Genomic DNA, 23,127 nt, shown 5'->3' on the forward strand with positions numbered 1-23,127 from the left:
GAATGAGCTCCCATCCCACTGGCCTCAAAGGTAATGTACCAGTGGGAGGGTGGCTTCAGCCACATCCTGCTGTTGCTGCTGCTGTCTGGAGAGCAACAGCAGTTGCAGATGTGTGTAGGAGGAAAGAGTGAAGAGGCATGCCTCAAATGATGTCAAACTGCGTAAGACATCTCCACTCATTTAGATCCACTGCAAATGCAAAAGCAACACGCCTGCTATGAACTCAGGCCTGAATGCTTCCCAATTGTCAAGTAAAATTGTGGAAAATCTCTGGAATTCATTTCTGAAACAGCCAACAAGGAACCTATACCTAGTACTCCTTACTGCCATGGCTTCATGCAATCACTCACAAATCCCTGTGCTATTTTTGTTTGGATCGCTCACTTTATTACAGCTCCATTCTATCACCATTTTTGGGAAGTTGCTATTATTTACAGTTCTTCCTATCCTCACTGTTCTAGTTTTCATACATTTGTGCCCAACAACTAAGGCACAAATTCCTATTATAGATTTTTGCCAGCGCAGTGGGACTGTTCTAGAATATATAATGTGGCCAATATAGGATATGATTGTGTTGTTCTGCTCCTCTAGCTTAGATTTTTGTTACTTTCAAGACTAATCCTCATTTTATATCAATGTTGATTATTCAGAAGTTGACTCTTAAGCGATTTAGTCAGTATTGTCACTTCACTGATGAAATTTTTAAATAGACTCCTTAATTTTTTCCTAGCATCATACACGTGCTCTTGGAAGTGAGTTCCCTAAATGTCTGTTTACACTTCACTGTTGTTCTTCAAATGTACCTTAGAGCTTCTACTACTACTAAAAACGTCAGTCAGAAAGAGTCTTGTAAGGCAGCAAGCATGCTGAATGTAAAGCCTATTTTACCAAATAATATCTTTCTCATTGTTCCCTTGAATCCCCTCCCCATCCTTATCCCCCAATTTTTTCTTTCTAAAAAAGGTCTCTTAAGAGTTGAAAATATAAATATTTTGCTATTTTTTTTGTTGTCCATTCACAAAACATGTAATGCACTGATACTGCAACATAAAGAGTAGATGATAATACTGTGTGAAGAAAATTGCAAGCAAATTGCACTCCATGTTCACACATGTTTAAACATATGTACACATAAGCATAAGAGCATATAGGTACATGCACAGTGAATAGCAGCAATGACATCTAAGGATGTCTCTATTTTCAATAGTTTACGGGTGTGTCAAATCCTAACAGTTCCAGATGAAAAATCTATGCTGAAAAACATCTGTCCATGTTGTGTTTTTCTGGAAAACTTCAAGCAAACACAGGTCAGCTGGTTATGAATGAGGTTAGCAGAAGTTAAGTTCACTAACGTGACACTGCATGATGCTAAACCTTGTACTCCATCTGTTCACATTTAAGAGCTCTATTTACTGACATGGAAAGGAGTGCAGTGCCTAATGTCTTTGAGGATGTGGGCAAAAATGCCTCTGCTTCTCAGCCTGTGCCACATCTGCCTCACAGGTAAGATGAACAGCACAAAAGAAGCATGTGAAGTGTCAATTCACCCAACTAGATGGAGGAAAAGAAAAAAAAATTTCCCAACCCTGCAGCAGGTATAACCACATCCTGATAAAAGGAAGTTTAGTTTTAGTGTAACCTCTTACAAAAGACAACGCAAAGCACAAATTCTGGCTACAATCTATGTCTGTAATACCAGATATGTAGAAGTTCTCCCTACCCTCATGCTTTGGTATTCCTTGCTCTGCAAGCCCTGCTTCCCATAGAGAGGCAATCTGTGTTTGTGGGCCAGAGAAAATTTGTGATGTACTCCAATTTATGTCTCAATTTAGACATTTAGGAGAACAGTAACTTGAGGTGCACCGTGGCTTAGCCAGTTTCATGACAGAGCCACAAATTGCTCCTTGAACCACGTAAATGAAGAAGCAAAATCTGCTTGCCAGCTCCACGAGATAGCAGAGCCAGATGCCGTAAATTCACACTTTTAACCCTGATCACTGTTCTTTGCTGACATTTTGCTTCAACATCAGCCCACGTGCCTCTACATTCTTCTTCATATTTAATGCCATCACGTTATCCTTCTCCCTGAACTATATCTTCCTTAATTCATCTCTATCTTCTCAGTGAGTTACCTCCCAACAAAATATAACCTAATGTTTCAAAGAAGCTAAATGGCAAACACTTTCTGGCATTAATGAGAGACCATTACCACTGGTCGTTCCCTCCTGTGTGTTCTAGCTCCCAGCATGTAGAAGGTTTTAAAGCACAGGATTTGTGTCCATAAAACAGCTAGTATGAAGGGGCCATGATTTCAGTGGAGTTCTTTAGCTCCAAATAATCTTTCTTCAAAAAAGGGAAGATAGCAGTACACGTTTTATAAAGTATCAGTAGAAAACTAGTCAAGTGAGCATGGCAAAAGAAGGTTGAACAATAATATTGTAAGTGACATGCAGAAAAAATAGGACAACAAGCACAGGTACCAGCAGTCACAGCTCACAAAAGTCTGCACAATTGCAATTATTTTAGCTCGAGCTTTCCATGACTATGATAGCAAGAACTCAGTGATCCATTTTCATCCTAAAGATTAAGTAGTATGGCATATTTAAACAGATAAGGGCACAAAATTATGTGTATAAAAAGGAAGTGAAAATGAGAATTTTTGTTAAACAATGTAAGTGTTCTAGTTTTATAAATCTAATTATGCAAGATCCTACACAGAAATGTATCCTAGTAAGCAGAACTTGTTGGTGAAACTTTATCCATACAGTGAATTCTGCCAAACTCAAAATGCTTCACAAAATCAGGCCAGTTTTCTTAGAATAAAAAAAGAATTGCAGACAATTTTAAATGCTCTGAACAATTTGATTTTATATTTTGTGTATTGTGTTATATAATGCAAAGTCAACATCAAAAAGGTATGTTTCCATTCTGCTGAAACAAAATACTTCAAATGACCAAAACCTATCTTTTTCATCTGCTTTAGAGATTATTTGTTTAATGCTTCATTTTCCCAGAAGTCTGAACTACGTCATGTTTCAAAATACCATAACAACTTGGAATTTTTTACACCTTTTACACAGCTCTTGTAATAGATGAAATCTTTCATATTTCACACACTCTTTGGAGGGCCTCTTAGATCCCTCTGAAAAGTGCTGGCAGACAAATGATATTTTAAGATAAAAGAAATGTATTAGAGGTTAATAATTAAAAATAAACCACTACCTTTATTTTATCTTTATGCAGTGCTCTACTAGTCTCATTTCCTGGGTTTTACAAGGATGAGCTCACTTAAAAGGTAAGAAATGCAGCCCTTAAAGAACCACAGTTACTTGAGTCTCAAGATTTTTGACGAAAGCCTTACATATTTTGTGTTGCACAGCAAATTGCTGAAAAAACTTCTAACAATTTAAGGAATTAAATTATGACATTAAGACATTTAGCTTCTCATTGAACTTGAATGAGTTAATAAAATTATTGCAGCAAATGCTGCACTGAAACAATGCACTGACTCAGTCCAATAACTAGCCTGACATACTAAGTTTCACACACGCAAAATAATTATGAAATGTAAGACTGTGACGTTCTGAATTTGTGCTGTATTCTTTCTAAACAATGAGGATAAAAATGAATAATGAACAGCTACCTCTATCTATCCAACTGGATAAATGAACAGCCAACGGTTTTGACACAGTACACACAACCACACAGAATCACTGAACCAAAGAAAAGTCCATGTTGGAAGGGACTTTTGGAGACTGTACAATGCAACCTTCAGTTAAGAGCAGGGCATCAGCTTAAGTTATACAGGGCCCTGTCAAGATCAGTCCTAAGTATTACCAGCAAGAGAGATTCCACCTCTTTTCTGGGCAGCCTATTCCAATTGTTCTCATGTTGAGAAGTTTCTTCCTTATTATTCAGACAGAATTTCCCCTGAAGCAACTTGTGTTCATTCCCTTTTTTTCCCACCACAGCCACTGTGCATCCTGCAGGACAAGGTAACTCTGTAATGACCTTCTAGTTACTGGAGACCGTGATGAGATTCCTCCAAGCCTTCCCTTCCCAAATTCCTTCAACCTTTCTACATATGTCAAGTCCTTCAACCACCTAATCATCTTGGTGGCCCTCCACAGGACTGTCTCCAGTTTTTCAGTGAAGTAAAAATTGTAGCCATCCCTCTGTAACACTCATGAAAAAGAAAGGGCCTGTTCTGCATATGGGTTGCTGGAAAGTATCAGACTGCACAACAGACTGAGGCTGGGTTGAATAAGTCACCTAACTTTATATTATGCCTGTAATGTGTAAATGCTTTAACTTTCTTCCAATACACTTTTGAAGCAACAAGTGAATGCTATACCTTTACAACTCAGTCTGGTTTAATTGCCTATTTTTAAAAGTCAGTGGAAAAATATTCTTGAAATGAAACTTTTTATACCAGTATTCATTTTGCACTCATCTTTACAACTGCGATAAAGTTCCTGGCAAAGCCTTTGATGATTACAGGATAAAGAAACATTGTGTTAAAAGTGTTGCTGTGAAGAAATTTTTGGACACAAATAGTGAATGTCAAAAATAAGTAGCAATGCAGTTTCATGAAGAATTTCAAGGAATATCACTTGTTCTGCAGATTTTAATATAAAACAAATTAAGTACTGCCAATTTACCTTTAATTTCATTTGAAATGAGCAGCTTATTTTCTGTCTCCTCTTCTTCACACTCTTTGTTCTTTATGGAGTCCTTTGTTTGTAATATTACACTGAGGAAAATAAGATGTTCATTTTTTATTAATACATCATAAAAATCACTAAGCATGATGACATCTCTTGCTAACAATGCTGTTAACACACCAGGATTCCCACACAAAGGATGTAGTATCATAAAATAAAAAAAAAGAGAGGATCTAATTTCTGACTTACACAGATGGCATGACTACTGACATGAATTCTGCAATGAAGGCTCAAGAGTAGTGTAAACTAAGATTACATAAATCCTATCAACACACTTGACTTCATAACTGAAACTGGAAAATATACAAATGAAGGCAGAAGATGGGAAGAGTGAAGAACACATACATAGCTGCATCTCCTACTGGTTACCCAGGCCATTTTCAGGAGCTGTCTGAAACAACATCTACTCCTTTTTCTCTGCCCAACCTTCATCTCCACCCCACCCCAACTACTGTACTATATTGACACACTGTTGTGCAGCTATGATCCCACTGAAAATATCTGTATTCTTTCGTTCCTGTTTCTGCATTACTTCTTATCCAGCTAAAAGAGCCACTCTTTGTCTGCTGCCGTGGCTTCTCCTTCAGCTTTACCAGCCCAAACATCTGCAAAGAGGGAATGCCTTCCCCCTACTGACCAAAATGGGTCAAGAGAGGTGAAAATAAGAGAACTTCTCAAAGGAGGGTGGGGTGTATTTGCATCTTACAGTCAGCTCCTGGGAAGTTCCTTTTCAAACTCTGCCTTCAGAAGGTATTTCCAGTCTGGTTTCTTACAGAAACGAAGCTTATATCAACTTGCTGACATTATGTGTGTATTTATTTCCTTTTGCTTTTTAAGAACTTGAGAACACTTCGGCCAATTCTTACTAAACCATTACAGATGCAGAGCTCTCAGAGATACTAAGTACATAATAAACATTTTCTAAAAATAGGCACCAGACAGAATGACCTTAAAGTCAAGACTACAAGAAAGCCCACTACATGAACCCATGCTTTACTATCTACCAGAGAAGCAGTCAACAAGAGCCCCTTTACACATGTCCCAAACACTGATAAAAAGCCAAACTAGAGCTAACACCTTGTTAGACACCAAGATTAGCTAACCACAAAACACAAATCCACAGAAGAAACAGACCTGTTTAATTCCATTGTTTATGCTTATACTATTAAATACAATTTATATATTAAATACTGTTTATACTATTAAATACAAGCAAGCATTTGGGAATCAAACAGCTAGGAACTGCAAGTTCATTGATAGCAACAGAAATATATTTAACACACTATTAACGGTGCAAAATGAACGTAATAAATTGAAAAATCCAGCCTTTGTAGTATGGTAGGACACAAATAATAATGGTATGGCAAGCAATGCCAGTGAAATGTATGCAGCAGGCACGCCTTCTTGTGCCACAAAGGACTTCTCCACAGTATCTTCCTCAGAAATATCACCTGCATTTATTTACTTAAAAATTATTTTCCTAACCTCCACAAACACAAAAAACTTCTAAAGTAAGATACTATGAAGTAGTGCGATTAATTCCAAAGCCAAAGCAAATGATTACAGTAATTCAACGCAAGGAAAAGAGACCACCAAAACCTGTGAGGAAACATGTATCTTCCTATTTTCTTGAGGACAATTTTCATAGCCATACACCCAGAAATTTTATCTCACTAGTTAAATACAAGATAGTATCACGAATTGAAGGTTTTAAGGAAGGGGTTGGAAGACAAATTGAATTTTAAGAGGTAGTACCATTTGACTCTCAAGCCTGAGTACACCTTCCTTCACTGTAGATATCTCCAGAGTGGAATTCCTATTACAGTGAAATTCTTTTGCTACTCTGAAGATAGTATAAAGGTACTTTCAAACTAAAATTGAATATGCTGTAGGCATGTAATTTTTATTTTGAATTTTAATCTCGGGAACATTCCAGAGGGACAGACTGCAGTTTTTACACACATATTTTTGCAAACCAAAATTTTCTAGTATAATTGTTTGCATGCACAGATACCTCTTTACTAGTTTTAAAAGAAAGAAAAAAAAGAAAGAAAAGGAGTAAGTGGAACTGGACATTAGCTGAGTACCACTTAGATTTAGCACAACAAAATAAATCTCATGGCTGGCTTCATATGTGGTTGGTTCTTCAATTAAGGACTTCTATGAAACAAGAGATTACCTGGAATACGAAGGTATACACAGCTGTACTGAAGTCAAAAGTAATTAAATCCACACTATGAGCTCAGCAGCTAAAGAGCACACAAGTATATATAGATCTATGTCTTCAATTATGCATGTGTACTTTAAACACACATCTAAAAAGATCCATTGGGCATTGCAATAACCAGATGCTCAATATTTTATAACTTCAGCAGTTCACATATACTTAATGTTGTGAATACTGTTTTTCATGCCTTTTTCAAAGGAAATTTATTCAACTAAAAGACTTCTCTGACTATGCTGGATACATAAAGAATGTGGGAAGCTAGATGATAAAATGCAGATAGTCATCAGTGTATTCAAACAATTCAAATACAAACTGCAAAGCCTCTGGGTAGTTCAAAGCTGGCACAAGGCTGTTAATTCTCTTAACGAAAATGACTCAATACACTGAACAGATATCACACCTATTGGTTAATTTAAGTCTTCATAAAGATAACACCCTCTTAAAAAATGAAAGACCAAAAAAAATTGTTCTTCAATTAACACAAAGTTTATTTCTAAAAAAAGATGATTTTACTACAAATATGGTTAGAGTGGATAGACAACTATTAATTAGCACAGGTTATTTCAAAACTACACATGGAACTTTTCTGTCTTTTTTTGCTGTTTAAATTCACTTGTGTATGACTAGTAAATGCTGTTTATTTATGGTATGGAACTGATACCAACACTGCTTGATGCTCCTACTACATCTTTTTCAATATAACTTGAACAATACCACCTGATTGAAATAATGTGAAAGAATGTTCTAAAGAAAGCTGACCAATTTTAAAAAATGCAAAAAGCCACACATTAAATGTTATTTTTTATTTAGCATAGGTTTTTGGAATAAAAGAAACAATAATAGTTCAGAAAAGAAAAAAAAAAATCTAGTGGAAAAAGGAAGGGAAATTGTAAAACACTGCCAAAACTGGTTAATCAAATTTGGAAAAAAAAAAAAAAAAAGTTTTAAAAAAATCTTAGAGAGGAGTTTCAGAGGATTTATTGATTCTTAAGAAAACAGTTAAGTTTCAATCATCAGCTTTACTGTGAGGTATTTACCATATAATACTAACTCTCCAAAGTCTCTCAAGACACTATTATTGCTAACAATCATACAGTTCATATATTATGCACACATGATAACGTAGCTGACATATAACAAATGACACTTCTTGTTTCAGGGTGTCTTCTATTTCTGTAGGAAAATAGTCAATACAATAATGCACTGATAGTGTAACTAGTTAAAAATGTGGGGAACTCTACTGCCTCACATATCCCTATGAAAACACTGTATCTTTTTAGTTTCAAAGACAGCCTTTTTATACCATACTTCCAGTGCAAGCTTGGAAACTCTCTCATGTTATTTTTTGTCAAAAAGATACTTTAAATCCTGAGAGTTAAGGAATTACTTTTAATTTTTAAATGCACGTACATATTTGAACATGTACAATAACATATTTGTACACAGAGGTAAGGGAAGAAGGATCTCAGTTTCCAGTAGTTTTGTAGTATTTTTCCTCTCCTCTCTGATATGCATTTCTTATTTCTTGAATACATTGTGACACTCCCTTTCCCCCCTATTTCTAATACAAAGACAGCTGAAGAACTTCCATCTCCTTCCCCACTGCTGTTCCAAGAGTTCCACAGACAAATCACTGCACTGCATTACCTGGTAAGCTGCATTTTAAACTGATCAACTTCAAACAACCCATACTTTGAAAAGAAGTCATAGTTACCCAGGTGCCTTCTTTTCTTTCACATCACATAACAGGGGCTTCTTGCAAGGAGATTTACTTTCTGCATCTTCCTGCTTAGTTGTTTCTAGCACAGTTTTCCCAGATGATCGATTGTGAGCTGAAGATTTCGTACTTATGTGACCAGGGCTGGGGCATTTTCTATCACTGTTTAAAACAAATTAACAAAATGTTTAAAATGAAATGCAGCTGAGTTGATGTTCAACTTGTTTTCTCTATGGGTAAAGAGTCATTAGTGTAATAGGAGATATACAAGGTTTTTGTTTGTTTCTGAAATACACAGCAGTTTTTTACTTGCCACCAATAAAACTGTATACCTGGGATTTCAGAAATCACAATACAGAACTCTCTTCCCCATGAAATCAAAGGTTGAATGTTTAGGCAATTCAACAGTAACATAATTTGTCTAATGTTATTTTTGATAATAAGCTATCCACTTCAAATATTTGTAACACAATAAAACTTTGAAGTACCATTTTTCTGCTATCTCTTCTCTATCTTATATGATATATCATTGTGCAGCCAGGACCCTTTAAAAATGTTATGCAGTCTCTTAACTGAGACAATGAAAAAAGCAACACCTGACACAGTTCCTGCCACAGTGAATGCTGCTCAAACTGTTACTGGCTTCACTGGGACAGTACCCAGGCTAACTGTCAGAGGGTAATTAAGTCACTTCAGATTTCAACAACCCTATATTTATAGGAACAACTGAACCAGGAAGCATTCTCTGACAGCTGAATATTTTGGTTTTTAAAGCATGAAGCTCAAACTGTCTCTGAGAATGTAATTTAAAATACTGTCTACTGAAAATACATGGTCATTACAGCGGGAACTGGAAGTCTTCACTAGAACATTCACATTTTTACATTTACATTAATGTAGCCCTTGAAAGTAATGGAAAGCCTCTCTTCTTTTCCTTTCCTTCTTAAGCTCTCTGTGTATCGCCACAGCCCAAAATAAGCAGTTGGTATCTACAATTTCTGATAGAAAACCATCCTCTGAAAATCCTCATCTTGGTATCACATCCCTCTATTCTTTCCCAGTGCTCCTGCTAGAAGCTTCAGCTACAGACTTTTGCATTGTTCTTGCAAAACTCACTCCCAGTAATTTGATTCCCCACTCCCACAATAACGACAGAATTTATAGTGGCTATTCTTCAAAGAGCAACATTAATTTACAGTCACGTCAATAAGGCCACCCCAGCAAACAGAAGAAACACAAATAAATCATTTTCTTAAGTGAAATCAACTGACAAATGATCCATTTTAAATTCCAATTAACGGCTTAGTAGTCTAGAGAGTTATGCTGAAGATGAAACCAAACTCTTGTTAAATCATACATAGTAAAATCAGTATCAGTCTTTGACAGCTCAGTGACCTTTTCAATAAGCACTGATGAAACCATTTCTTTCCTGTAAATGAAAATGTAGATAAATAGGCAGGCCTTTCTGAAACCATTCAGCCATTACACAACTACAAATTACGTTGCAGAACACTGAAATAAAGTACTGCTGTTAGGCACGGACATCACTTTGATCGTAATTACTTGATTACAGGAGAGGTGGATCTTTCACTTGCTTCCACTTTTCTGTTTCTGGGGACAGGACTGGCTGCAGGCATCTCCCCGCTCAACCGGTCAGGTAAGAGGCTTTCTTTGTTCAAGTTCATCTCTGAATACGGGCAGCTGACTGCACTAGAAGTTGAAGAAGAGAAATGCCTCCTTATTCTCAGACACTTTACCGACTTCACTCAGTTCAAATGAAATGACATCAGAGATCAGTTTTCTAGAAGTAGATGTAATCAATTAATATAAAGATTAGAAAAAAAGTAATAGTAGTCATACTTTAAAATGTTAATAAATCCACTGATTAAAAACCTCAACCTAAATGTTTCTCAATTTCCTTTTGACAGCAACTTACATACAAAATTGTATTAATTTATATTACAGCATACATTCTTGAAAATTGCTTGATGAATGTTTAGCCTCCTCTCTCATACCTTTAATGGCATTTTATACAAAATACACAGGGTGCCTTTGACTATACCCAACTCTCTCCAAATAAAATCATACTCCCATGGTTATTTTTCCCACAAAGGAGGGTATTTCTATCATGTAATGTCCATACAGAAGCTGCATTGCAAGGGCACAGTATGAGGAATGCCGCACATTCTCTTATGGCCATGAACGCCCCATCTTTGCAAATGCCATTTTGTAATATTCCGTTAAAAGACTGTGATATTTTCACAGTCTTTCCTGTCATTCAACAATCCCTATGTTGCTACACTCCAACTAGATAAAGAGAGAATTTGGCACTATACTTTGACAATGACTTGCAAACGTTACTCTAACAAATGCGAAAGTCGTATCTCCCACAAGGGGTAGGAAGGGGAAGAACAGCAACACAAATCACACTGGGCTGAACTAGGATTTTGTCTTTAGAAGAATGCAACGCAATGCTCAATTGATTAGTCAGACTACATACTCACCCTTCAAAGATAATATCCCAAATTCTGTAAGGCATATATATGCCACAACAATGAATAACAGCATGCTCAGTTTTCAAATCTCTAAGATATAGGAGAGGCTGTACTAAACATAATGCTCTATTTGTGGTTCATGAGCCATGACACTAACTATAATCTAAAATTATGCTTTTCTACTCACCTGTATTATTACAAGGACCTCTACAATGATAAAATGTAAAAATCCCATGTCCTGGGATTTTGTTTATTTTCTTTTCAAGAATATAACTATCTCGCTTTCCATAAACTATTGCAAAGTTGTATTTTTTCACTGATTGTTACATGCATGACTTCCAAATAGAACTGTCTAATATAAAAAAGTCAACCTTGCCAGCCATATGCCCTACCACCTCCAAATTACAAACACTAAATAGAAAACCAACACATTCCATTATCATGCTTGTTTTACCAAGCACAGAATAAAAAAAGGCCTTTTATTCACAATACGCCATACAGTTGCCTTTTCTTTTACCAATGAAGTTTTGGATTCATGGTGTGTATGATCAACTCCTATCATGAGATTGGACCAATATTAGTGATGTAATTTTGGTCTTACCAACATAAACAAAAAGTTGGTGGAAATTTACATTTCTGTCAGCATTAGCATAAAAGGAGAAAGTTCCGTAAGGTTACACAGGCCAGGTCAGTCAGTCCTTGCTGGGGTTATTGACTCAGGAGTCCAACAGCATGTCTGATTTTGTCAACTGGTTCATTTGAAAACAAGACTATCAAGTTTGTTGGGTTTTTTTTGTTTTTTTTTTTTTAAAATCCTTGTATAGCTGTGTTGAACTGGAATTATGGAGGAAAAGCATGCCAGCAGAATATGATTTCTGCTTTTCTCATCAAGATGAGATCCCCATTTAAGGCCATTCCAAGCAGATGGTGTTCCACAACAGCCTGTACAGTGTTTCCAAGGGACATACAGCCATCCGTCCCCAGAGGATCTATACAGGTCAGTTATCTTTGCTGCCTTCTCAGGAACTAGGTGGTAGTCCCAGTGCCTCCTCTGAGATACACGCACTGAAGTTTTTTGCCATGAGTACCTTCATACCAGAAGTCTACATAGCAGAGTAAGATATAGCCAAATGGATAGCTGGACTCTAAAGCACTACACTTGAAACAGGGTAGGTTTTTTGTTAATGAAAATATTTTAAAGATGTCGAATAGAATATACAAAGAAAAATTTAACTTGGAGCATTTAATTTTTATTTCTAATTTCTCTTAAGCAGAATTTGGCATTTTACTTTGGATTTATTTATATACCTCTACTTACATTTATTTTTCAACCCACTGGTTTTGTCTGTCTTAGGAATAGCCTCTGTCAGACATCTTCAAAGAACAAAAAACATGAACTGAAAGATGGGGAAGAAAAGAGGAACACTAGGAAAGAGGGGAACTTTTTTTATATTCTTTACATTGCGGCATCTATCACAACGATTTTTTTTTTCCCTTTCAAATGATCTACAAGATAAAAGATACAGGCTTCTATTCAGAAAAAGGTTCTAAGGAGCCAGTGCTAGTGCGATTTAAGTTCTTGCTCTGACAAACTCATACCACTGTGATGAATGAAATACAATTATCAGAAACTCAGGAATATATTGGTTAATCTCAGTTCTGTCACTGCTATAAGGCAAAGCACGTAATCTTCTTTAGGTTTCCTATGCTCGTAGGGGTGTTTTGAGGCTTAGTGTTTTTAAGCAGTCAGAGGGTTGTCTCAAGGAAACACTGAACACTACCAAGGTGGTATCTAACTTCAGTTAAACAAGCCTTACACCACAATGAAATCTGACAATACAATTTCATCTCCAGCAGGTCTTCTGCTTACCAACACCATTAAGATGTTTTAAATTAAAAAACAAGAAAAAGCCCTATGCCTGTTTACATACTGCCTGTTTACATACTGCCTTTTCCTTTAGCATTTTCTGGAAAAACAGAAGTTGAATGACAATTTCAGTCAATGATAGCTATAATATTAACGATGCTTTAGAACACTAGATTCAGATGAATTTTCCTTTGTAATTAATTTGAGTTGCTGTATTATTTTTTAAAAACTCTTTGATAGTCCTTTGATGTTACTATTACTCGGGGCAACAAAAAGAACCCTAAAGGTTTCCACTGGTAGCTTTGTTTCACCAAAACACGGCATGAATGAACCTGTGTATCAGTTACATGGCTTCAAATCAATCTGTAAATCCTCCTGAATCTCAATGCCTCCAGCCTTCAGTTCAGTCTAACTTGTCTACTACAAAGAATAAAAAATTAATCTTGTTATTCCTACATAATAGAAGTAATTGATTTATACAGGACTGTAAGTTTTAGAGATAACTCATCTCAAAGGCTCAGAAGTCTTGGTGTTTAGGCTATTTAATAGTAAATTAGGATTTTTTAACTCTTCTGTCAACTTAAATCTGGATTTTTGCTCCAGCTTGCAGTTTGTCTTAACACACTATTTTGAAAACAGCAGAAGTTCAGAAGCCAGTTTCCAAAATGATCGGATGTCCTTGACTTGGGGGTACCAAGGTCTGCCAGAGGCACAGGGAGCATAGCAAGAAGTGGAAGCAGCAGCAGGTACCCAATTTGAAACCTCTACTACACATCTGACAGAGCTGTACACTCTCCAGCACTGCTTCACAGCTTTGAAACCAGTCCAACATGAAGATACTCAATTATCATCTGAGCTGCTTCAGTAGGCTCAACCCATATTTCAGTAAACAAATATTCACATTAACACACCCGACCTACCCACACAGGAGAGTTAATCAGCCATCTCTAAATGTTGAAAGATCAACATAGAACAGCAATTAGCTAGCTGCTGTACACTTTGCATTCTACTGAAATGGCAGCAGAGTGGCTGGCAATACACATGTCCATAATACAGTTTTCTGAGGAAATGGAGCCACTGTTTACAGAGTCCTGCACAGGTTGAGTAAAAACTGAGCATGAAAAGAAGCTTCTGTTTTTATGGAATTGGGAAAGATCAACAAAGGAAAAACCCAATGCACTGATTACTACTTCTTGTATACCATTCTGAAGAATTCCCAGGATCACAGGCCTGGGATTTTCAAGTCAGCAGAGGTTTTACATTATCAGCTCTTTCCAGAACTGTCTGATGGAACAAAAGTATCAAGGTAGCATATTCCATTTGTGGTTATTTTGCAGCTGCTCTTCTATCTCTCTCATGATGTATCTCTAGGTAGGGTTACACACATATCTTTTTTCTCTAAAGTTCAAGGGTAGTAGGATAAACTGGGCTACTGTTGTGTGGGCATGGACCTTAGTCTTCTCCAGGCATCCGGAGATGCTCCTATCTTCTAGTAGTATGCAAAATTTCTGAAGCACAGAGTCCAGCTGGATTACTCAGCCTCAGCTACACCTAATATCAGAAGGGAACATAGCCAGGATACTCTCTTAACCTGAAGAAGACTAAGGTGGTACTGTTTGGTAAAAGGAAGTTAATACTAAAGTACTTTAAAATACAGATTATTAGTCTTTATGACTGCTTGGAATACTTCACAAAATGTGTGTGAAGCCACAGACAAGTCTCCTGTTTTAGCTGGAGAAATGTTACCAGCCCCAGTTACTCATTGCCTTTCAGGTGCAAGTTACTGCCAAGCACTGCCAGTAGATGAGGTTGTATGGCAGCTCCAGGAAAATTCACCTGGATTTGCTCAGAATGTCTTCCTTGACAGGTTAAACAAATAGATTGGACTACCTCATGGATGAGACTTTATCTAGAGCAGCCTACGTCCAGATAACCGCATCTGCTAGTAGTGATAAGTGATTAGTAAGAAACCTCCAGCAAAAAGGTCCTGACAACATCTGGAGGATGTATTGGTTTTTTCTGCTGGATTTTTGTTAAGTGATGGCTTTACTTCAGTTGACTTCATTAAAACATTTTTAACTATTCTGGAAAGAAGTGATAAAAATGTTCTCTTTCACAATTTACAATGCACATTTATCATCAAAGCATTCTTTTTTAGGAGAAAGCTGCTTCAACAGTCTAAACCTGACTCAAGAGTAGCTTCTAACAGATTTTGCTGGGGCCAATGACCTTACATAAAAGATAAAATGAAACTTGAGACCAGCATCAAAATCAGATGAGAAACACTTCAGCAGACACTGAACAAATAGATGCGACATCCTGCTGAGCTGAGGTTTCCTGCCTTTCTGTGCTGTAGTTCTCTTACAACACAGCCTCCACCATGGCACATTCAGTTCACTTCAACTTACACATAATGCATGTAAAGTTTCTGGTAAATATCTTTATTCATGGAGAGTTGACACAAAACACTAATGACCTGTTTACAACTGACCGCTTTGCATTACTGCTTGAACTTGAAAATGATTGCATGCATTAAACTTCAGAGAGCATACCATTCACAATCATAAATATGCAGGTGATCTGCATAATGCTACCAACCTGCACATCAGTCTCAGTTTCAACTGTGCAGCAGAAAACCCTAGATCAACTGGTGATAGTTACCCAGTCCTTATTAACATCAACTTTTCCAAAAAGTAAATGCTTTAACCTCACTACATAATTAATCACCAAGGCTTTCATCTAGTTCCTAAGGAACAAGCTCTCAAAATTATTTCAGAACTACTTAGCATTTTAAATTATCATCTTTTCTGCACACAGGCATTTATGCTGTAGATAGACATTGTACCTCATCATGAAAAAAAAGATAAGCATGGTTAAATACATTTCAAGGTTGCCAAGATAAAAGAGCCAAGGGACTGCTTTTTGACGTGGATAATTATACCAATTTCAAAATGTCTATGTTAATTCAGGAAAACAGTGATGGTACAATGTTAGAATTTTTGGGGTGACCTGGACCCTCAAGCCTGTAGCTGCAGATAAATAACAAATCTCATTATTTTCCTCAGAAATGCTCAAGAAAAAACCAACAATATCAGCACAGAGGGCAAACCAATATAGTTAGTGAGTAAGATACTTAACAGCATTAATTTACTTGCTATGAAACAGCAAATACCTGTCTTATGATCAACAAAATCTCTTTTGTTATATGTTTATCCCCTAGAACTATCAGTTAATGAGCTAAGATCATAGTAAAAATAAACACAATAGATGCCATGAGTTTATTTCTTTTTTTAATATTTGGGATGAGTAAGTATAACAACTTTAAATACCATGGAAAATCTAGTTATAAAAGCAAAGGCCACATGAACTAACAGACATACAGCTTTACTCATCCCTTCCCTGTGAAACATTAAAAGTTTTAGTGCCAACGCTTATTTAGAGAGATCATAAATTAAAAACTTTTCTGTCACATTCACTTACGGCAGGGTTTTTTTGGGTATTGTTTTTGTGGGCTTTTTAAAGTTTCAGCCTTGAGCTAAGAATGGGTATATTAATCTGATTCTAAGTAACTGAGACAGCACATGGTAAGGAAGATAATACTCTGAATTGGAAGCTATTGCCTTACCGATCAGGTGCATTAATAAATCATACAAGACTCAGTCTACTGGAATATGAAATAAAATGGGTTTCAGCTAAGCAGCCAGGGAGTTTTTTAGGCAAGTCTAGTTTCACATTTGTAGTGGACTAAGAACATGAATGCAGTAGGTTATCATATGATAAGGATGATAACTTCTTAAGTACTAACGCAACTGTTTAAGGAGGTATCCTGCTGACTGAGTGCAACAAAGCTTCTCAAAAGGAAAGGTAGAAAAAAAGGGTGAGAATAATCTGAAAGACAGCAGCGCAGCACACTGTGTCATGACACCACCACCACAGTTTCTACTGGAACAGGTTTTGTCACTGGAGCTAACCTAGCTCTAACTCTAGCTCCAGTCCCTTCCTGGAGATAAAGGTTGTGCTAGCATCAGGAGTTCTTCTGCCTCCTAATAACACAAATGCAATGCCTGTGTGGTAGATAGGAAAGAACTTCTTGCGGCAAAAGATGCCTTTTGCACACTAAACATGTAACAACACAGTGAGTTTTGCTGGCAGGTATCTTTGTTAGGGGTGAGTCAGGACTTCAACCAGTGCTGATACACCATCAAAACCTTGTAGCATAATTCTAGCTAACAGGACATAATTATCCTACCAAAAACATGAAAAGACTGCAGAGCTAACTCTTGGATCACAGTAGTTTAATAATATACTTGAAAAACATGAATAGACAAATAATCAAAGAACAATCCAAACCAAAGAACAATGAGAGCAGAAAGCACAAAGTGATATGACATTCAAGGATCATACGTCTGTGTAATGGAAAAATTCCAAGAAAACTTCTGGAAGCTCTGATTTGAAAAAAAAGTAATAGGGTATTTATGATACTTAATTTTCAACTTAACATGTTACATTAACTGTATATCCCTTACTGAAATAGTCAGGATTCACCTCATACTGTAAATATTTTAAAGATAATAAAATTTTGACTTAGTAAATATTTTCCATTTACTGTCATTGTCTCTCCGTCCTCCATTCCATTCTCCCATGCTACTGCTCTCCCTATGTCAACTGTCCTCTAAGACAGCTTGGGACATCCACATTTCTGTATTATATTTCAGAAGCTGTTCAACACAAGCATCTTTAGAAACACTAGGTACAAACAGCAAATTGTTCAGGCTGTCATTCAGGAATACATCAATTGGAATTTCTTTTTTCACATTTGTCCTAGCCAACAAGCAAATCCTCACCCCCACCAACCAAGCAGGACAAAAACATTCAAGCCATAATAAAATTAGTGGCCTCATATTTCAAAAGGTTCACAAGTTATTGCCTTATACATATCTGTCTGTAACATTCTGCAATCCAATCAGCAAGCTGAGGAATCCTCATAGGAATAAAATAGAGTAGCTGAATCTATCAGTTGTGACAAAAAATGATGTTCAACAAATCTTATCGCAGCACACCCTAGTGAAATGAACTTACAGACTGCTAATGTTTATTTCAGCATGCTCACCATGGCAACTGAAATCATTGCATATTTAGGTTTACAAGATTTCATATTTTTTTCCAGCTTGGATCTGTTTTCTTGTGAACAACAATTAAAAAAAACCGTGCACATATCACTCAATCAAAAGAATAAAATTACAGTTCCATAGCACATACCTATGATGGCCGATATGTCTTGCTCTTTTAATGTGCCCAACTCCTTTACATCCTGCTGTGGGACAGCCTCCATGCTCTAAAGCTTCCACCAATTCTAAGGGACCTGCATGTCAGGGGAAATTACATATGAGATTAAAAAAAAGTATCTAATTTTTAAAAGTTATATAAATATGCAGGAATACCAGAATATCATAGTAAACGTAAAGAAGAAATAAGTAAACAAAACCTAATTTTAAAGTACTTTAAAAATGCAATCTGTAAAAGCATGATGGAGATTCAAACAACCTAATCCTCTGGAGAAATAATTTTATTCTGTGTGAGTAAATCTCTACAGGAGAGCTACACCTATATAAAGAATGCAAATCTTGGAGGAATTGTATGACTTAAAATTTCTCTATTAACTACCCGTAGTTCCAACCTGGTTGTTTTGCAAGAACACAGACAAAGTAAGTTACCCTGCTGTTCCTGAAGATCTGTTCATAATGGGTACTGACCTCCATTTTTAGCTCAAGTTTTCCAATGAACAAGCCATGAGAACAAAGGCTGAAAATGCTACTAAAAAGAACAAGCCATGAGAAGATTTTGACATTTTTACTTATCTGAATTTATGTTTCTGTCTGATTTTCATCAACCTGTGAGAATGATGCTGCAGAGACATTAAAGCATGTAGCTGTCAAAACTAGCTTTGACACTCAAATAAACATAGTATATAACCCTTAGTTTCATAGCAAGTGAGAGACAGACCTACTCCAGTATATGAAACTGAGAACACCTCCTGCACATCTGCAGTATGTACTGTCTCTCTACTACTGGTTTTACTTGAAAAGTACATGAACTTGTATCTCCCCCTACAGATAACAACAGTGACATAAAAAGGTCTACTTAAATTTTCCTATTTTCCAAATTCTTGCTCGCAGACGGATAATGAAAGATGGAGAATGATTATGTGTCATTAGGACAGCCCAAAAGCATTTTTTAACAAATGTTCTACCTATGCTAATGTTACAACATAATGACTACACTGAAGTCCAAAGACTTCTATAAGGCTTTAAAATGGCGTAATGGATAGAGAACAGAGAATTTTATCTTTCCTACCTTTACGCAAAATTGATGCCTGTAACATAAGAAATTACTGGACTCAGAGGAAGAGTTAACTTAATAGGGACGCTTTTGTAAAGGGAAGTCCTGCCTCACTGATGCTCTAGTTTTGCAAAAAGTAGCTCCCTACAAATGTTCTCTCTTCACTTAAATTCAAACTCCCTAAAAATGTAATTTAAAAGAGCTGCAACTGGCTGTCCATATTTATGCAAGAAGCTGCTGCTTGCATCACTGTGAAACAATTTTAAAATCAACACTAACACATGGCTCTTAATTCCCGAACTGCTATCAAAAAGGTCATAAGCCATCATGATGACTTCGCTACATCTTAAGAGAAAACACTATGAATACATAAATACTGGGAGCATAAGACCATTATGATGACTGCTCTAGACTAGTATTGCTAACATCATGCAGCATTCACACAAAGATTGTAGTGTTTAAGACAGGGATCTGGACTGCATCATTAAAAGGACTATCTTACTGACTGAGGAAAAAATATTGTGTCTTGTAAAATATTTTCTTCCTTCCTGAAACCCCTTTCACAAAACTTGAAAGGCACTTTAACGTACTTGGAAACCATATTAATATTTTTATAATATTCTATATTCTATACAATATTCTACAGTAATAATACAAAATCATATTGTTGGAAGAATATATTATTCAGTTATCATCCTATTTTAATAGTATTTGTGCAGTTAATTAATGGATGGTCATTTTCCCTCCTGTCACATCATCTATCTTCGTTTCTGTAGGTTAACTAGTATCAAAAAGTCACTTCCATCGGTCATATCCTAAAAGACATGAACAGTGCCTCCTGTGCCACCACCTAGAGGACATGATGTGTTGCATGTGATGGGCATCTATTTTGTTTCTTTTAATGTCTCCAACAAAATTTACATATTTTAAACTCCCACCTAGGCTAAGATATTGGGTTTTTTTGCAATCTTGGGTAATAGAAATGTTGCAACATTATTCAGCTCTTTTGCCATATCATACAATTTTTATTTATGTGGCCACAGACTACTTTTTCCCACTGGACTGTTCCTTCATTCAGTACACAGGATGCACATCTCAGATTAAGAAGCAGATATGCGGTATCCTATCTTCTCCTCATTATTCATTTTCTGCTTTGGCACTTACGGCACTCTATTCAGACTCTGCTTTGAAGGCAGAATGATTAACTTCCTAACAGGCAGTCATCACTGCACCACTGGAGTGCTCAGAGAACTAATGAATATACTCTGATCACACTCTTGATAGGAAACGTTTCTTCTTGACATTTTAGAGACGCTGAGTTGAGGTACTGAGATTTTCAGGTAACACATTCACACAATCTGTGTGTGCCTTATCCCAGTTATTTTACATTTAATTTTTTCAGAGTACTTGGCATTGCTCAGCATTTCTTATTTTCCAAGCACAGCTCTTTCTGATCTTGGTTACAGCTGTGAATACTCAGCACTTGTGCAAACCATACCTCAGAGCCACAATATAAAACAATCCCAGAGAAGAGTACTCACTTAAAAACTGGTTCAAAGTTTGGCTAAAGTGATTCCACTACAATTATCCAGAAAAACAATGGCATAGGCAGGGATATCTTTACCACAGAAGTCTCTTCTCCCTGCAACCCTCAGTCTCACTTATGACAGAACTCCCACTTCTTCAACAACTAAAACGAAACCCCCAGAGAGGACAAGCCAGTAAATACAGTATTATTATTGGTATCATACTTCTGTTAGATTTATCTTCAGTGTGGGCACCATTAACCCCTCTCTGCTCAGCTGAAGAAGAAAACGAAGTTAGCTGGTTTTGAGGATTTGCCACAGCATTTGAAAGCTGTGTCTTCTCAGTGCAGTCTGGAGTCCTTTGAGCTAAAAAGCATACTAACCTTCAACAGAATGTGGACAGAAGATTTTAAGAGTGATACCCTACCCCTACTGAGGACCACAGCAGTTTGACCACTGGCTTCAAGAGGGCCAGGATTTTACACAACAGATCTTTACCATTACTTCAGTTTTTGACAGTGGTTCTTATCCAGACAGAGAAACATTGTATTTCCATTACAGTAAAGGTCAATAAAACTATCTGCTAAAAATGATTAATTACTGACTGTTGATTTTGCACTAAATGTCACATTTACATTATTCTGCATATCTTAGTTGCTACTCTTCCTTGGATGGCACTGGCAGGGAAAAAGACAGCACAGTACACGTGCCTTTTAACATCATTACAGTACAATGTGATTTCTCTTACTAAGTGGGGGCTGAAGAGGGTGTCCGGTTTTTGTACACCAGCCTGCAGGATGGATATCAGGGCTATCTACATCAGTCCAATAATCATAAATACTATCCCAGCCATCAAAATGGACCTAAAATCAAAAAGGAAAACAATATATTTTAGATCAGAAAAATTCTTTATAAAATCAGTTTCCTTAAGTAATCTCTAAAAATGACATGTCCATTAGAGAAGTCACTTTAAGAGAACTATCATGGTATACAGAAAATACATGTACATTAGTTTCTGGACCCAGTCATACTCTCACTAAAGTAAAGAGAGAGGTGTCATTTGGTTGTTTACTATGTCCTGCATCAACAGGTTCAGATCCCAGGAATAAAGCAAGCAAGTTTAGTTCTCACATTAATACTTAAATTAAGCATGAATTTCAGCCTTGTTTCTCTCTCAAAAAAGTCAAAAATCCAAACATTTTTTAATCTCCTGTTTGAACAGGATTTAATAATAGCAGAGCAATAAGCAAAGTGCTAAAGAAACGGCATTTATCCATAAAAAACAAACAAAAACTCCCAATATACAAGGAACCATTTTACTAAAATCAGACTATACAGGATAAGGAGTTGAAACTGAAGAGAAAATGAAGTTTGTGACTTCCCAGAAAACCACCAGTATGGGCTATACATGCATTTTTTTCAGGCTAAGTATCTTCAAATCTTACTTGACCTCTGTACTAGTAAATAGGTCAGATCTCTCATGCGCGCATGTGGATGCACATACACAGATACATACAGAGCTCTTTCAACATATGCTACAAATTAGCACTCCAGAAGCTACAAATCCTGTCATTTGAATAAATTAGACTGGAGAGGGGATTTTTTGTTTGTTTTGGTTTTGGTTTTTGCATGACCAACTTAAAAGTTTAGATAGAAAATGTGTAGGTGTGAAGATGCTAGTTCTGATGACTCCCTACCACCAGTTAATTCAGATTCGAACTGAAATGTCAGATGCACTTCTGCTTGAAATACCATGTATGCCTAATAAATCTGTACTAACTGTAAACACAAATATCCTTCACATCCATCTAACGGGGTATCTGGAATATGCTAGCCCTTCTAATGGTTAGGGGCTTCAGAGAGTAAGCTGGTTGTGTACAATAAAACAAAAATAATTCAAGCATACAACTTCTGGAAAACTGCAGTTTCTTAAAATACATTATCTGAAATTAATCCAGTCTAAAGTCCATAATTAATATAAATTTCAGAATTGCAGAAGTCACTGACAAGGCACAAGAAATCATGTTTCTTTTTTCATCTCTCTCCTCTCCCTGGAAGTTTATAGAGACAGATTCAATTAACCTAGGCCAAATATTTTATGGATCCTAATACAAATATCACAGCAGCCCTTTGACACTTGATATTAAATCATCAAATTTCTTGATAGAATAGACAACTGTTTTATATCAAATATTCCCAAAGCAATTTTTGAACATATTCAACTCTTCTCTC

At 36.5% G+C, this 23,127-nt stretch overlaps 1 protein-coding gene across 7 annotated transcripts in view; it reads right to left on the bottom strand.

Moving 5' to 3' along the window:
• Positions 1–23,127, bottom strand: part of L3MBTL3 (L3MBTL histone methyl-lysine binding protein 3) — an 89,445-nt gene that overhangs the window by 6,150 nt on the left and 60,168 nt on the right. For all 7 annotated transcript variants that reach the window (XM_074819136.1, XM_074819141.1, XM_074819135.1 and 4 more), the window contains 5 exons: positions 21,644–21,758; positions 18,290–18,392; positions 10,232–10,378; positions 8,666–8,830; positions 4,662–4,753 (listed from right to left, as the gene is read on the bottom strand). In XM_074819136.1, the coding sequence (XP_074675237.1) occupies positions 4,662–4,753; positions 8,666–8,830; positions 10,232–10,378; positions 18,290–18,392; positions 21,644–21,758 (622 nt within the window). The remainder of the gene's footprint in view (positions 1–4,661; positions 4,754–8,665; positions 8,831–10,231; positions 10,379–18,289; positions 18,393–21,643; positions 21,759–23,127) is intronic.

Source organism: Strix aluco, chromosome 3 (genome assembly GCF_031877795.1).
Source record: "Strix aluco isolate bStrAlu1 chromosome 3, bStrAlu1.hap1, whole genome shotgun sequence".
NCBI classification, from domain to species: domain Eukaryota; kingdom Metazoa; phylum Chordata; class Aves; order Strigiformes; family Strigidae; genus Strix; species Strix aluco.